Source organism: Syngnathus typhle, linkage group LG3 (assembly GCF_033458585.1).
Source record: "Syngnathus typhle isolate RoL2023-S1 ecotype Sweden linkage group LG3, RoL_Styp_1.0, whole genome shotgun sequence".
Taxonomy (NCBI): Eukaryota; Metazoa; Chordata; class Actinopteri; order Syngnathiformes; family Syngnathidae; genus Syngnathus; species Syngnathus typhle.
The window spans coordinates 9,738,010-9,753,153 of NC_083740.1; the positions used below are offsets into that span (position 1 = coordinate 9,738,010).

Below are 15,144 nucleotides of genomic sequence, written 5' to 3' on the forward strand. Positions count from 1 at the left end.
TGGGCACCTTCCATATGCTTTATTTGGCACTTGATGTCTCTCTTGTTTGCACTGTCATTCTCAAGCAAAACCTCCCAAGCGTGGAGGCGAAAAAGTGCCATGGTCTGGTTGAACTTTTCGGCCTATTCCAATTATGTTTGACGCAAATGCAACATCATACATCACCAGAAGAACAATATACTGGGTGGGAGGAACAAGTTTAGGAACTGTTTTTCTTCAGACAGTCATAAGTGGAGGGAATTCTCACCAATTCTAAATTGGTGTTCACACCAAATAGTCATGCCTCTGCTTGCTCACCTCCCCCCCTTCCCAAAAAGTTAGAAAATGCCTACTAGAACATCTAAAGCAGAGGTGTCAAACTCAAGGCCCGGGGGGCCCGCCAGATCATTTTATGTGGCCCGCAAAAAACAATTGTGAATCAGATTCATGCGTCATTACTAAGATTGCAAATTGGCTTCACTTTAAAATAAATCATCTTTTTTTAAATTATTTGAACTGGTTTTACTAGAAAACGAGTTGTCAGTTTATTTTGTAGCTTATATTGTATATAATACATTTATTTGAGTTGACAGTCATAATGGCCCTCAGAAGGAAACTATGACTACAAAATGAGTTTGAACCCCCTGATATAATTGGGGTTAGCCAAAGACACTTTAAATTGTGGCAATTGTGTGCTGTTGACTAACATGGGATGTCTGAATGTAAACGGTTCATTTTGAAGAGGTTGAGCACACTAGAGCAGCCACATTATTCCAGTTGACACTTTATTTCAGTTTTATTCCCCTTCTTGAGAGTGTTTTGATTGCATTGAACAGATCAATACACAGTAATGCTGGAAAATGTTTTATCCCCCCCCCCCTCCTCCTTTTTTTTTCTACACCCCCCCAAACGTGGCATATTTAGAGAGCTGTGTGTTGACTTTTTCTATCCACCATGCATGTCGAGACAGTTGGGCCAAAGGAAGTGAAGCAACTAAAGGTTATTGGATGAGTTGGATGTTTCCTTCCACATCCAGTCCCTCCTCACAGCAGCCCACTCTAAACTACCGAGCCCCCTCCTCCTCCAGTCCTCCTCCTCGTAAGGCTACTTGGCCAGATGGTGTTGCCTTTTCTTTTGTTTACCCATCGACCATGAGTTGACCCAACTGTCCCTAGCTACTCAACTATGGATACTACCTGGGAGCCGTCATCCGACAAGTAAGGCATTCTTCCTTGGCCGCCCAACTCTTTGCGCACGCCTTTTGTCGCTTTTGCGTCATTTTCAAAAAATGTAATCTACCTTAAACTTAGCTGATTTAGCCTCAGAAATGTGACTTTTCCCGATCCGCTCGCTCAGCTTTCCTGTTCCAAGTTGTATTGTTACATGCACGCTGTTATTAGTGTAAATAAATATATAAATAAGAAGCTTCTGTTTTCACACCCTTGCAGCAAATGTTTGACACAACGATGATAGTTTTATTTGTGACTTCTCACTCGAACTTGTCATCTTCTCCACATAACTGTCTATGCTAGATTGACATGAGTGTAAACCAATGGCAGTCAAATCCATCTATGTTTACACCGCCGTTGTCAACGTTACAGCCATTCTAGAAAGTTGTGGATAGGAAAGGCGGGGCTAAGATTTAAGCATGGGTGGTTGCACTTTTGGAGCGCGAGCCACTTTAGAAAAACTTTAAAAGTGTGCGAAATAGATAATAAAAAGTATCATTTGCAGCACAAGGCCATTGAATTCGACTACATGTTTGTTAATATGCACGAACAACCCTGTTTTTTTTTAAGCCAGGGTTTTTAGCGTGATAACTTGACAACGCCTAAACTAATGCAATTACGAGGAAAGGCTTGAAGGGACGCCTTGTTGAAAATAAAAAATAAACTTAACTAGTTCAGTCTTTAAGGTGAAGTGAATTCAATAGCATTTACTAATCTGTATGGATGCACCTGCAAAGGTGCAAACACCTCTGATAGGGCAAACGTGTGACGTCATTCCCTCCAGGTATTGCGGCTAGGCTCTTCAGAATAATTCACCAACTATTACTATTCTCCCTGTGCATCTTTTTAACCATGTTTCTGAAGAAGATGAAACAAGATTAAGCAGCCTATTTACTTTATAAAGTAATGAATGATTATTGTAAAGTACAGATATCTGTTTATTCAATGTTGGGAGTCATCAGAAAAAAATAAATATTCAAGTACTCAAGTAAGTGAAATCGACCCTTTCCCTGTGTTTTTTATTATTAAACTATTCTGAATCATTCAAACAATCTATCACCAAGATAAAATACAGATTGTGCAGTTGACAACAGTTTGAATAGAATATGGACTTTTTATGGTTTAGGCTCACAGCTGCTTGTGGATCCAAAGTTTGTGGTGTACATTCCATTATTCTTTTTGTTGTTGTTGTTGTTGTTATGGTCATACTGTGCTGAGCAGCCAGCCAGCATTTGCATATAAATCACAAAAAGTTCCTTTCCCGGTTTCATTCATCACAACAACAACAATAACCTAGAAAAAGAAACACAAAAATACACACAAAGCAAAACATAATCGTGCCTTGAGATCACGGATGGGTAAACTATTGGGCTCAGTTGTCACGTTTGTTTTTGAAATGGACTGACTGGCCAGGTCATTTATGCTGTAGCCGTGGGAAACAAAATATAAAAATGTAAAATATATGAAATAGTTTACACAATTTGCATTTTGAAATGTAGTTTTTATGTTTAATTTTAATTTTCAGTATATACCATCCTAATTATCGTTTGGTCTTTTCTGCAGGTAAATATCAGGATGGGTGGCTCAACTTTAGGAAGGCTGTGCCAGAGCTGAGTCCAAATTCTCACCCCTTTGCTGTATTTGCCACTCGATGGCAGAGCTTTCTGACTAGAAGACGCTCCAACTTGGCAGCCACTGAAATGTTCTGAACAAATAGATGAGAGAAAATCCTCTGGCACGATGTTCAACCAAGTGAACACGTCATCAAGGAGACGTCCTCACGGTGGCAATGAGGCCAACCGGCCCCATTCTCCTCCACCCCCTTCTGTGCAACAGAGGCGAATCCGGGCTGTTGAGGTGGCCAGAGGAAGGACGGGTTACGGTTTCACTCTCTCGGGACAAAGCCCGTGTGTCCTCGGCTGCATCCTGAAAGGCAGCCCCGCGGATTACGTGGGTTTGCGTTCAGGAGACCACATCCTCTCAGTGAACGACATCAACGTCTCCAGGGCATCCCACGAAGATGTGGTCAAACTGATCGGACGCTGCACAGGCATTTTAAAGCTGGTCATTGGTGAAGTGGAGCGTCACAAGCGACACCAACAACGTGGCGGCGGCGGCAGTCGTCACCATAGCAGCAACACTATGGCTGCGGCTTACCTGGACTCGTGCTCCAGCGACGACGAGTTGGACGGCCTCTACGACAACAGTGTCAACAATAACAGCAGGACTGCTGGCGGAGCTCGTGGGGGCTGGTTGAGACCCAAAATGGATTCAAAGCAGTTCGGCATCAACCGTGCCGAGCGCGTCGTGGCGGAGTTGCAGTCCGGAGGGATTTTCAACATGATCTTTGAGAATTCCAGCCACTCGTCCAGCAGTTCTGACAAGGACAGACCCGGACATACCTCATCGTCCAAACCACGTCCGATGTCTGATCCCGAGTTTCCTGCATGTCGAAACTCCACCCGCTCTCACAGCAACCCTGTCCTGCTCTCCGAGGAGGAGATGGCCCAAGTTCTAAATGACGACTCGGTTTTCCTGGACTCTGGTTTTCGACATCTCCACCTCCACGAGGAGCAATACATAGATGTCGGTGATGGGCGGGACTTGGTCCTAGATCCAAATCAAGACATTGTCAATGTGGGCATGATTGTGGGCTACCTGGGATCTATTGAGCTGGCCTCCACAGGCACCAGCCTGGAGAGTGACAGCCTGCAAGCTATCAGAGGATGCATGAGGCGCCTCAGGGCAGAGCAAAAGATCCATTCTCTGGTCCTCATGAAGGTTAGCTTGCATAGTTCTCACACTTTTGTACCGAAACGTTCCTCTCAGGTGCTTGTAATTGTGACATGACTAACTGGCAAGGAGGACCTGATCAACATCAGATTTTGTTTTTGTTTTGCCTTCAAGTATCACTTCCTGGTATTGCCAGATTTCTAATGCACATTCTACTCTTTCTACTAGGTCATGCATGATAGTGTGCGCCTGTGCAGCGACAAAGGCCAGATCCTCGCCATATATCCTGCAGAAAAACTAGCATTCAGCGCCTGTTGTCCTGATGACCGGCGGTTCTTCGGACTGGTCACCATGCAGGCCGCAGATGAAGACTGTCACCTCAGTAGAGGACGATACGAAGACGGAGGTTTGAGGACTTCTTGCCACGTGTTCATTGTGGATCCTGAGCTGTGTCACCACCAGGTGTGAACCGAAAAAGTGCTTGAGTATTCAGAATAGCTCTCCGCTATTTACCAATATTATCCAAATGGAATTTGATGAATCGGAATTGAAATTCTGTTTTGAAATGTCATGAATTCCATTATGACAGTCTCTTATTAATACATATACACACAAATAGATGAATTACTAGTTTTGAAATCAGAACTAAAATTTTCTTCAGTTATTGTTCAAATCACAGTAAACATGGTAACACAAAATTCTCACAAAATCTCAACTTTATTATTTATTACAAAATAATGGTACATATTTTAGCAAGGAGCATGGGAGTTGACAGGATTTGATCTCGCGAGCTATATAAAATGACATAGCGGGCCGGATCTGGCCCCCTGGGCCCTGAGTTTGACACATATGCCCAAGTAGATGATAGTACGCTCAACAGTTGTGTGGATGTCTTCAACCGTATTTCACGTGTTTCTTTATTTTTTCCTCAGGTACATGTGGGAGTGGCCCAGAGGTTTGGCTTCGAATGTACCCCTGACCCAGACACGGGAGGCTGCCTGGAATTCCCACCCACTTCTCAGTCTCTCCTCCACTTTGTGGCTGTACTTTACCGGGACATGAGGGACAACATTGAGGGCATCCGAGCCAGAGCCTTTCACGATCCAGATAACGATGCCCAGCAGAACCACAGCACCAGCAGTAATAGTGATAGCGGGATTGGGAACTTTTTACCTGAGGAGAAGAGTAACAGAGTGCTCTTAGTTGACCTGGGAGGGCCACTTAACCACAATCACGTCTCCGGGCCGCGTCATTGGGACAGCCCACCATCCTCCCAGCAGGCTTGGAGCCCCACCCTCGGAGCCGCTGCCTCTCACCCACCTCCTCCTCCCCCGCCCGCTATAAGGAATAGCCACTACCGCCATGAACCGTACCTGGCCGACCTGCCTCATCCCCTCCCGCTGGCGCACACTGACGCTAGACACCCTCGAGGGGCTCATCCGCACCACTACTCGCAGGGAAAGTGGGGAGGAGCCGTCGGAGGCGGGGACAAAAGAGGCACCGGAGGAGGGGTGGAGCCTCAGCGCTGGCTGCCAGTCCATGTGCTGCGAGACTGGCATCAGCAGCACCACCACCTCCAAGGCTTGAGCAGCGATCAAGAGTCGTACGCCGAATCCACTGACGGCTGGTCATCGGCTAATTGCAGCACCCTGCCTCCACCCATGAATAAGATCCCGGCCGACCGTTACCGGGCCCCGCTGGTCCCGGGGGACCACCTGCCGCCACCTGGAGGAAGCCAGCCTGCGCCTGTTTTACATGCCCAGACCCACACCCAGAGGCTGAAAGATGAATGGGCCAAGAAACTTTTTGGTGCTGGCGACAGAGAGAGGAGCGAACCCGAAAAGAAGCGTGGGTCTGCCAAAGATGCAGAAAAAAAGGTAACAACTAATCACGATGAATGCATTTGGTCGCTGCTCACTTTGCCGTTTGTCTTTCAATTGGTAGCATTCTGTGTCTTTCCACTGTTGATGGATTTTAAAGACGTTATGTTAAAACTAACTATGCAATGAGAAGTGTTGAGAGCAGGTAGCCTCCTCCATCACATAGTACCGCTGTGGAAATTTACTCAACTAGAGTCCGTCCAAGTGCACTTTATTGAGGCGATAAATCTGTCTGCGCTCATGCCAATGCTCCCCATCACTCCTTCCGTCTGAAAGCCTTCTATTTAGCTCCAGTGCTTTTTGACTGAAATGCTCCTGAAATGCTCCTCTCACTGACATGCGAAACTTGTGTGAAAGTTTCCTGACCTGCGCGGACCCTCACCAAACATCCCTGTTCCGTAGTGAGTAATGCGAGCACACAGCTCTCTACACGTCAACTAGATTGATAAGTTATTTATCCCGCTGCTCCAGTATCAGATCATACATTATGCACCAGCCAGACTTATGTCTTGACCTGAAAACCACCTGTTTCACGTGCTAATGCATCCAACCGGAGTGGGTTTCAGACCAGTGTCACATAAAAGGTCGACAATGAGTCCCAACTGTTGTCCCAGGTATCATGCGGACCCCTACATGACATTAAAGTACAATGTTAGTACTTTTTTGATGAGCACACGGGCACACCGACAAGTCTTGAATGCACGGAAAAAGGCTTAAGAAAGTGGACATGTTGAGGAGTATGCAAATTTCCAGTGAGATGAGAGAGTGGACCAGGTTACCAATCGTGTTCATGTTCTTCAAAACTATTCTCAACTGTTATTAATAATGACTAAGAAGACTGGATTACTTCATTTAGCCACTGGAAACAAAAATGCAATTCAGTCCAACTGCAAGAGCTCAAGTGTGTTCTCCAAAAGTAGAATGTAACACAACTAATTATTTCATGAAAATCATTTTGTTTCCTTCATTTGAACATTGATTTCTGATTTTCTTCATTTTAACTCAAAATGAACATCAAAATGAATGTTGATAATGAATAGGTAACATACATTTTTATAAAAATATGAATCCAGATAAATCAAAGTAAAAACGGAACTTGTTTTTGTTACACAACATTTACCAGAAAAAAAAAAAACATTTAAACAGGCCTCCATTCATTATCTGAACCGCTTTTAAAGTTTAAATATCAGGAACAGAACACTGAACAAAAATAACATTAAGACCTAGTACTTTTGATTTTCTTCTTCTCTTTTTTTCTTTTCTTTTCTTTTCTTTTCTTTTCTTTTCTTTGGTCATCTGAAACACTTGAGTTGTTACGCAACTCTTGTGATGCGGTGGCAAGTAAGTACATTTTGGGTAATGACATCATTAACATTTGTGGCAAATGCTGTTTTTCCTCATAATCATCATTAAGCCATAGCTGTGGATGGATACTCCCTACATATCGAACCATAATGTTGCTTCTTCCTAGTCCCAGGGACCACAGACCACAATCAGAGGAAGTGTTTCAAGGCCGCTGGGGGTGTTCATGAGAGCTTACAGGAAGGTGGACGTGAACTCTTTTTTTAGTTCAGTATCCTTCATGGGGAGAGTGGAGTCACAGTTTTTGAGGGTGGTGCTACCCAGATTAAGAAAAAAAATAGTTACACTGCACTACTAATGTATTGCTTGTGTGGTCTTTTTTTATGTGTTGATTTTTTTTAATTCCACAATCCAACTGGCTGCAATTTACTATGCAACACCACATGGTGGCACTGCTTCCTTATCTTTAATATGTGACAAAGTTTCTACAGAATGTGTTTTATTACTTTAATTTTATTTTGGACTTAATTATTATCTGATGTTATGTAGACATAATTTCATGACTGTAAGATGATCAGTTTGCAAGCAATGATGAATATGATGATAACGATCTCAGTCTCGCTGTATCCTCTCAAGGGTCAGGGATGGGCTGCAGCCTAACCTAGCTGACTTTGGACAAGAGGCATAGTACACCTTGAACGTGTTCCCAGCCAAGTACAGGCCACAAATAAATCAGTATGCATGTTTGTGGAATGTTGGAGGAAACCAGATTCACTGGAAGAAAGCCACACAGGCACAGGGAGAACATGCAAACCCCCTCACATGAAGGCCAGAGCTCCCATTTGAACACACGACCTCTGAACTGTGAGGTAGATATGCTAACCAGCCACAATAATAATGATGATGATATTTTTTACAGTTAGGTGGGTATTCGTTAAGTAAAAAAATAGGCATCATAGTCTAGTTTACAGTAATGACTGAACTACTGAGCGAATCCCTGTTTTGACTTCTTTTCTCTACCGCCTTTCTATTTTATTTATGTGTGTGTGTGTCTGTGTGTAGGTCTGTGTGTTTGAGCAAGACAGATCAGTTGCATCAATACAAGCCACATTTTTAAATGCCTTTTTTGTAAAAATGGCTCTAATCAAAGCACATCCCGAGACACTTAGTCACGTCAACCGAGATGATCAAACAGAAATATGAATCCAAAGTGTTTATTGTACTTACTGGCCCGCTATTTGATTTTGTCACTGATTAGGTAGTCACATCATGGTGTTCATTGATTCATTTCTCAAAGGGCATTCATCAATCAAGAATCTATCTTTATATGTCCTCTCCTGCACTGTCGAGGCCGATGTAATAGTATTTACGAGGACTGTTCAGTTGTTTAGTTTCCCCAGCACAAAAGAAAAAACATAAAATATGAAGAGTTTTCAGTGGAGATGTGAAGGCAACGAAAGACTTCTGTTTGGTTTATGGGTTACATCATTGTTTGATGGCTTTGAACAGTAAATCTTGATGACCCGATGACTAATCTCATGGACATATTAGGCAGCAGTTTATGACTAAATGGAACAGCTGCTTGGTTTTTGCTTTTCTCTCCAGTTAATGGTTTGCTACATCGATAGTAAATCCATCTCCAGTGTGTTTGTATGGATGTTATGTTGTACATTTCTGTTAAATATACTTTGTGTATATATATATATATATATTAGGGGTGTAACGATTCATCGATACACATCGATTAATCGATATAAGGCTCTACGATTTATTGGCATCGATGCTAAACGTAAACATCGATTTATATCGCCGTGTTTGACCTCGGACATTAGACGCGACTTTATTTTGAAATCCAGTTCATTGTTGCTTGCTTCCTCTTTCCGGAAGCAGTGAGCGGCGTGTTGTGTTGTGAGCAGAGCAGGCACGTGAAAGGGGAGTCGACAACTAGTACGCGGCACCTGGGCTGGTGCTATGGCTAGTGTCCAAAAAGACGAGGAAATTGGCTCCCCTTTAGGCTTCAAGTCATTCTTTGGAAGCACTTTGGATTCCAAAGAAAAGATGACTCAACGAGTCAACGGACAAAACACGTGCAGTTTGTAAATCCTGCCATGCGGTGATCAAATATTCAGGGAGCACAAATCTCGATGCACATTTAAAGAAAAAACACGACATCAAAGTTCAGTGTTAAAATAAGCACTTTGTATACTACAATACTCTTGTAATTTCCTAAATAAAGAGTTTGCAGTACCTTGTTGATTTTGCGTATGAATTGTTATAAATCAGGATATTGTTCTATTTGTTTTATTTAAAAAAATATATACTATATGTATCGATCGTAGAGCACTATATCGAATGAATCACAGCAGGGTTTAAGATATCGGCAAATATCGTATCGTGCTTCTTTGTATCGATATGATATCGTATCGTGACAAAACCCGCGATTTACACCCCTAATAGATATATCTATCTACATCAAGTATATAATTAATAGAAAAGTACAACGTCATGCTGTTAAAACAATTGGATGATTCAGTATAAACACACGGCACTGACTATCTCACCTTCCAGTATTTGTGAATGTGTGGTTTTACCATTTGACTGGAATCCAACAGACTGTGCATGCAATAACGCAGGCACAAGCACATGCCTGCGTCGAATGTGGAATTTAACATTTCAGTGGGAGGAAAAAAGGGGTCTGCGTAAATAGAGTTGCCTCCACACCAGCCAAAGTCATAGCAATCGTGAACAATGGAGCACATCTGACCACTTTGCAGCAAGTGAATTGACATTTACAAGAACCTACTCTCAGTAGAGATAATAATGGACCCTTTTGCATGCTGCACATCTAAATTTGAGTGGGTAGGCTTGACTAATGTTATCTGACCATTTTCTATTGCTTATCCTGGTCCAGCCAAGATGTTCAGGCAGAAGAGCACTTATGTCTTCTGGGCAGAAAAAGGAGGAAGACTTCTGGTGCACTACCAACTAAGCCAAAGCCAAGCAGCAACACCAGCATGCTGTTGTTACAATTTTTGACAGTTTTGCTTTGCTGCTTCTGATGTTTTGTTCGTGTTGGAGACGCCATTAAAAGCAGCACAAACCATGTTGGTCTATGCTGGTTATTTTGGCAAAAGAGTTTTGGATCAGATTGTTTAACACAACTGGAGGTGAATGGACAAAGCGTGGCAATAGCCATTTCTTTTTTAAAAGGACGATAGAGATGTGCAGAGGCAGACCCCGCGGCGCACATTTCCAGATGGGTTGTAAAGTGTGTGTGGATGTTGGCTGTGTGTGTGCGCATGTACTTTTATCCAAAGGCTGAATATTTTTGTGTCCACAACACTTTCAGCTTATGTGCCTAACTGGTTGGTGCTTTTACAAAGGGGACCCTTTGGCCATTACTCCTGCAGTAATGAAAATTACTGCTCACTCAAGTTGCCAAAAAGCTATTAAATTATAATATTAAATTAAAGCATGTATGGTTCATGGCTTCAATAGAACTTAACAACTGCAAGTCTAAGATGGAGAAAAGAGCACTAAAAGTTTTTTACATTCATTTGCTGATGAGGCCAAGTTTGTCTGTTCACAACACCCTCATGGCGGGGTTTGCTTTTAGGATGCTTTTTCCAAATCTCTTCTCCACAACCGATAGATGGTAACCTCAAAGACTTCTTCTTGCTTCCCAGACATTCAATATTGTCCCCACCTGGGTGTAACACCTGTGTCTTTTTTCTCCTCAGGGTGGTCGCTTCCGAGGTCTGACAATGGGTTTCCCTCCTCTCCCCCAGCGTTCCTCAGGCAGACGCTCCTTCGGACGTTCCAAACGTCTCAGCCTGGCCCGCTCCCTGGATGATCTGGAGGTAGGAGCATATGTGTCTGTCTGCCTGTCTGTCTGTCTGTTTGACTACTTACTCTGTACATCTGCAGACAAATGGCTCGTGTTATTGCAACACTCGAGTTTCGTCCGAGTGCTATCGTCACATTTGAGCCACATGTGCACCAGCCCTTTCTAATAATAGCAGCTCATGCGCATCATCACATGACACCTCAAGCCCTCTTTTCATATCACCATGGCAACATGCACACAGTTGTGGACAAACCAGCCTATAGCGAGCGACACCATGTACACTTTCAGATGAATGTAGTGGGATTTAGAAGATTCTATGTTTGATTGCCGTTACTGTTTATCATTAAAGCCCCTGAGGTAAATAATAATTCGACTTATCTGTGAAGCTTCAACAAAGAAACTTCTGTTGATCATTTTAGATACCCAATTCCAATGAATGTATGTGTTTTAATTTTTGCACTACACAACATCCCAACTTTGGGTTTTTTAACTATATTTGTTTTCATAATCCACATCGTTATTTTCTCTTTATTTCTGTCTTACAACACGCCACGCCAACTTCCGCAAACAACGATCCCACCTGGAGCTCATGAGGTCTGACCTCAAAGAAATTGGGATGAACGTAGACGAAATAATACGGCTGACGGTGGAATCTGTTAGCTCAGTTTGGAAGCTTGTCTAACTAATTTGTTCATATTTTGAAACAAACTTTCCTGTAATAAACCGGAAATTTCACATTTTCACAATTATTCACGATAGGCTTTAGGAAGCAAATTCATTTTAATTTTTAATGTAATTTGTACGGAAAGTTTTAAAACAAAATCCTGAGTTCTCATTACTTTTTCTAAGATGGATGTGGATGTGCTAAGAGCAGCGTAGATTTTTATTTTTTCTTATGTATAAAGACACTCATCACATTTTCAGTCAAGATCTTTTTTCTCACTTTACAGATAAAGACACTAATCAATATCCCAAAAAGCAAAACACAGATGTTCTGATCAATCATTATTGAATTCTACAGTTGGGCATTGAATGTTTTTTAGACACCACAGTATTTTTTTCACTTCTCTGACCTTTGTCAACTTTTCATCTCTTTGGAATGCACCACTACAAAGAGCTCTCAATATGATACACCTCTAACTGCCTACCAACTACCACCACAGTAATACACATATTGTTTAATCAATACTATTAAAAATCAAATCATTATCTTTGTACAATTAAAAAAAAAATGTTTGACACAAACTTGCTTGCTGCATTCACCCCACCCCTGAAGGCATCATTAATGATATTGATTGTGCACCTAATGAGCATCTGTTGTCATGAATCCAGGCATTAGCTCATCAGATCTTAACAAACAGAGTAATTCTGCACGTTGTCGTCAAATCGAGGTAAACATCATAAACTCTGTTTTCATCGACTGAGATAGAGACTAAGTGTAATTCCCAACAACAGTTTTGCTCGTACTATGTCCTCCTAAGATAGAGATCAGAGGACAGTGAAATATTTCCGCTGTCCAGTGGCTGTTTGGGCACAGTGGAATTTTCCCCTTTTCCATGTTTGGGCTCCATTGTAGAATTGCATAGCAAAGTCACTGGGATGCCATTAGTTTTAAATCTGCCTTTCAATTAAAATATTTTCCCTGTGATGTGGTATTTATTTATCTCAAAGGCACCATTGTTATTCCCACTATTTTTATACAATAATTGCTGACATTATTATTATATTGAGTATTCTGTCCTCTGCCCCTGCCTCCCTCGTTATCTTACCTTTTTCTTCCGGTCATTAGGCCTTTCTCTCTTTGTGCTCATGCACAGACAGAGACAGCTTTGTGTTTGTGTTGACCATGGCGAGTGTGTGCGCATGTTCGTGTTCACGTTTGTGTTTTGGAGAGGGGCAGCTCAAACATATCTGGCACGCCTAATGAGCTCCGATCAGCAACAAACTGGTCTTTCGAATGGCTTCAACACAAAAGCACATATGCACGGTGCAAATACACACAAGACACATGTACACATGCAAACACGCACACTATGTTTGTACATAAGATAATGAATTCCTTTCTGAAACCCAAATAAGGAAGCTATGTACTATCTGATTGCATACTGTACACACACAAACTCACGTGCACACACATACACTCCAGCCCATCCTACTTTTAGATTTTGTTTTTTGTAATGTAAGTGGAACTGCGTGAGTGAGCGTGACATCATTGCGGTTATGCCAGTGAAATCCTTTCTTCAAGTTGCCTGCAAATATAGCTTTCCCTGCTCTTGTGGTCAATATTAGATATTCACGCTATTGACTCAACTTTACATTGGACTTCCCCAGAGCATTGAGTCATCTTATTAAGATTTTTACACCAAAGCCAGCAAAATCTATTGAAACAGACATTATTAAATTAACTTAAAGTGAAAAAAAAATTGTTGTAAAAACTCTTTCTTGCAATACTGCAGCCCTTTCTTTTCACCAGACTGTTATTTTCTTTATTATTATTATTAATTTGTCTTTTCCATGCCTTTACTGCAGCCTCGTTCTGTTCCTGTTTGTGTCTGGGGGTTTCTCCTTTCACTTTCCTCTTCAGGAGGTCAAATGAAGGCTCTTTTGGGTTAAGCTCTGGTGATTGACTTGGCCAGTGTGAGACTTCTTCCCCCTGATGAAATCCTTTGTTGTGTTGGCAGTGTGTTTTGGGTCATTGGCTTGTTACATGATGAAGCTTCTCCCGATTAGTGTGAATGCATTCTTCTGTGAACTGCCAAACAAAATGGTTATCAGAATTCATTCTCCTGTAACCATAATTCTAGTTCGTCAAAATCAAGCTTGATTTTCTCTGCAAAGGCAGAATTTTTTATCCAGTTCTTAGACCGAATCTCCTTTTTTTTCCCCATGCAGATGTACCTAATGAAACACCCGATGAGATTATTTAACCGACTCACAATCAGTGATCCTTGATATTATTTCAAGAAGTGCTTGAAAGCTGCTATTTCGGTGCATCAATTAGGATTAATTATTTGAGAGGCCACCGCCCAACACAAACAATGTTCAAGTGGTGCTTAGTGGTTGAACACAAAATGGCAAGGTGAATTGTTCACTCCTGTATGAGCTGTTTACAAGCAAGATTCACCAATGAAAGCAAGGAGGAAAAAAACAAAAACAATTTTAGGGTTGAATGCACAAATTTAAGTGGCTTACAGTGCACACAATTGGCTGATCGCAAGGCCGATTTCTAATATTTCCCCCACAACCTGCAATGTTGTTCTGTTCTGGAGTTGGTGGGGATCAGCAACATGGAGGCGCTCGCTCAAGATGAATCCACTGTGGTCACTGTGGTTGTTGGGGGTTTTGTTTTTACACAGAATACACAAAATACATTATTGTTTTTTTTTCAGTGGGTTTAGCCTCTCTCTAGATTAAAAATGTTGACATGAACGACAATAATGTCATTTATTGAAAATAAGCTTTATGGTTATTTTCAACTATCATGTTCCAAGTGAATATTCGTGCAGAGCGTGAGTGTTTTTTTTTGTTTTTTTTTACTTTTTAAAACAATCATCCCCATACATGAGCTGCTACTAATATTTACAGAGCTGCTTCATAGTTTTACTTTTGCGAAAGGTGGAACGACTTGTGTTGGTGCTTTGACTGATCGATGGTGGTCCCCATTAAAAATCAATACAGAACTAACTTTTATCTCAAAATGAAGTAGTGCTGCACCCACTTTCCCCGCCTCAGGGTCCTTCCTAGGCAGGGTTATAAGTGGGGGTGTGAGTGTGTGTGTCAATGTCAAGGCATGTTGTGGAATGCAGCTACTTCTCAACTCTTCTGTACGGTGTGATCATTCTGCCGGTTGAGTGACCTGTGCCATCCACTCCGCTGTTTCTTCTTCTTCTGTTTGCTCTGTCATCTCTTGGTTCTCAGGAAGGATCAAACTGGATTCATCCAATCCACCCTCCCTTTCCCCCTTCTGTCACGAATGTCACTTGTGCATGGGGCATACTAATGAGATGACAGACGAGGGCACCGAGGGTAAGGCATTCACTCAGAGCTGAGCATATATGTGTTGGGGGTTGTATGGTGGAGAGAGGTGGGGGTTGGGGGGGCTCTGTCAAGGCGGAGGTCTCCCTTTTCTGCCGTGCCTCGCATTCTGCATCTGATTAGTGTGTATGTGCATGCC

At 42.2% G+C, this 15,144-nt stretch overlaps 1 protein-coding gene across 2 annotated transcripts in view; it reads left to right on the forward strand.

Annotated features, from left to right (window-relative positions):
• The first annotated feature begins 947 nt into the window (after window positions 1-947).
• rgs12b (regulator of G protein signaling 12b) overlaps window positions 948-15,144 on the forward strand; it is a 33,945-nt gene continuing 19,748 nt past the window's right edge. Inside the window, exons 1-5 of one of the 2 annotated variants that reach the window (XM_061274320.1) lie at window positions 948-1,196; window positions 2,772-3,989; window positions 4,170-4,403; window positions 4,874-5,818; window positions 10,864-10,983. In XM_061274320.1, the coding sequence (XP_061130304.1) occupies window positions 2,949-3,989; window positions 4,170-4,403; window positions 4,874-5,818; window positions 10,864-10,983 (2,340 nt within the window). In that variant the 5' untranslated portion in view covers window positions 948-1,196; window positions 2,772-2,948. The remainder of the gene's footprint in view (window positions 1,197-2,771; window positions 3,990-4,169; window positions 4,404-4,873; window positions 5,819-10,863; window positions 10,984-15,144) is intronic. The other variant, XM_061274319.1, reaches the window with a different exon arrangement.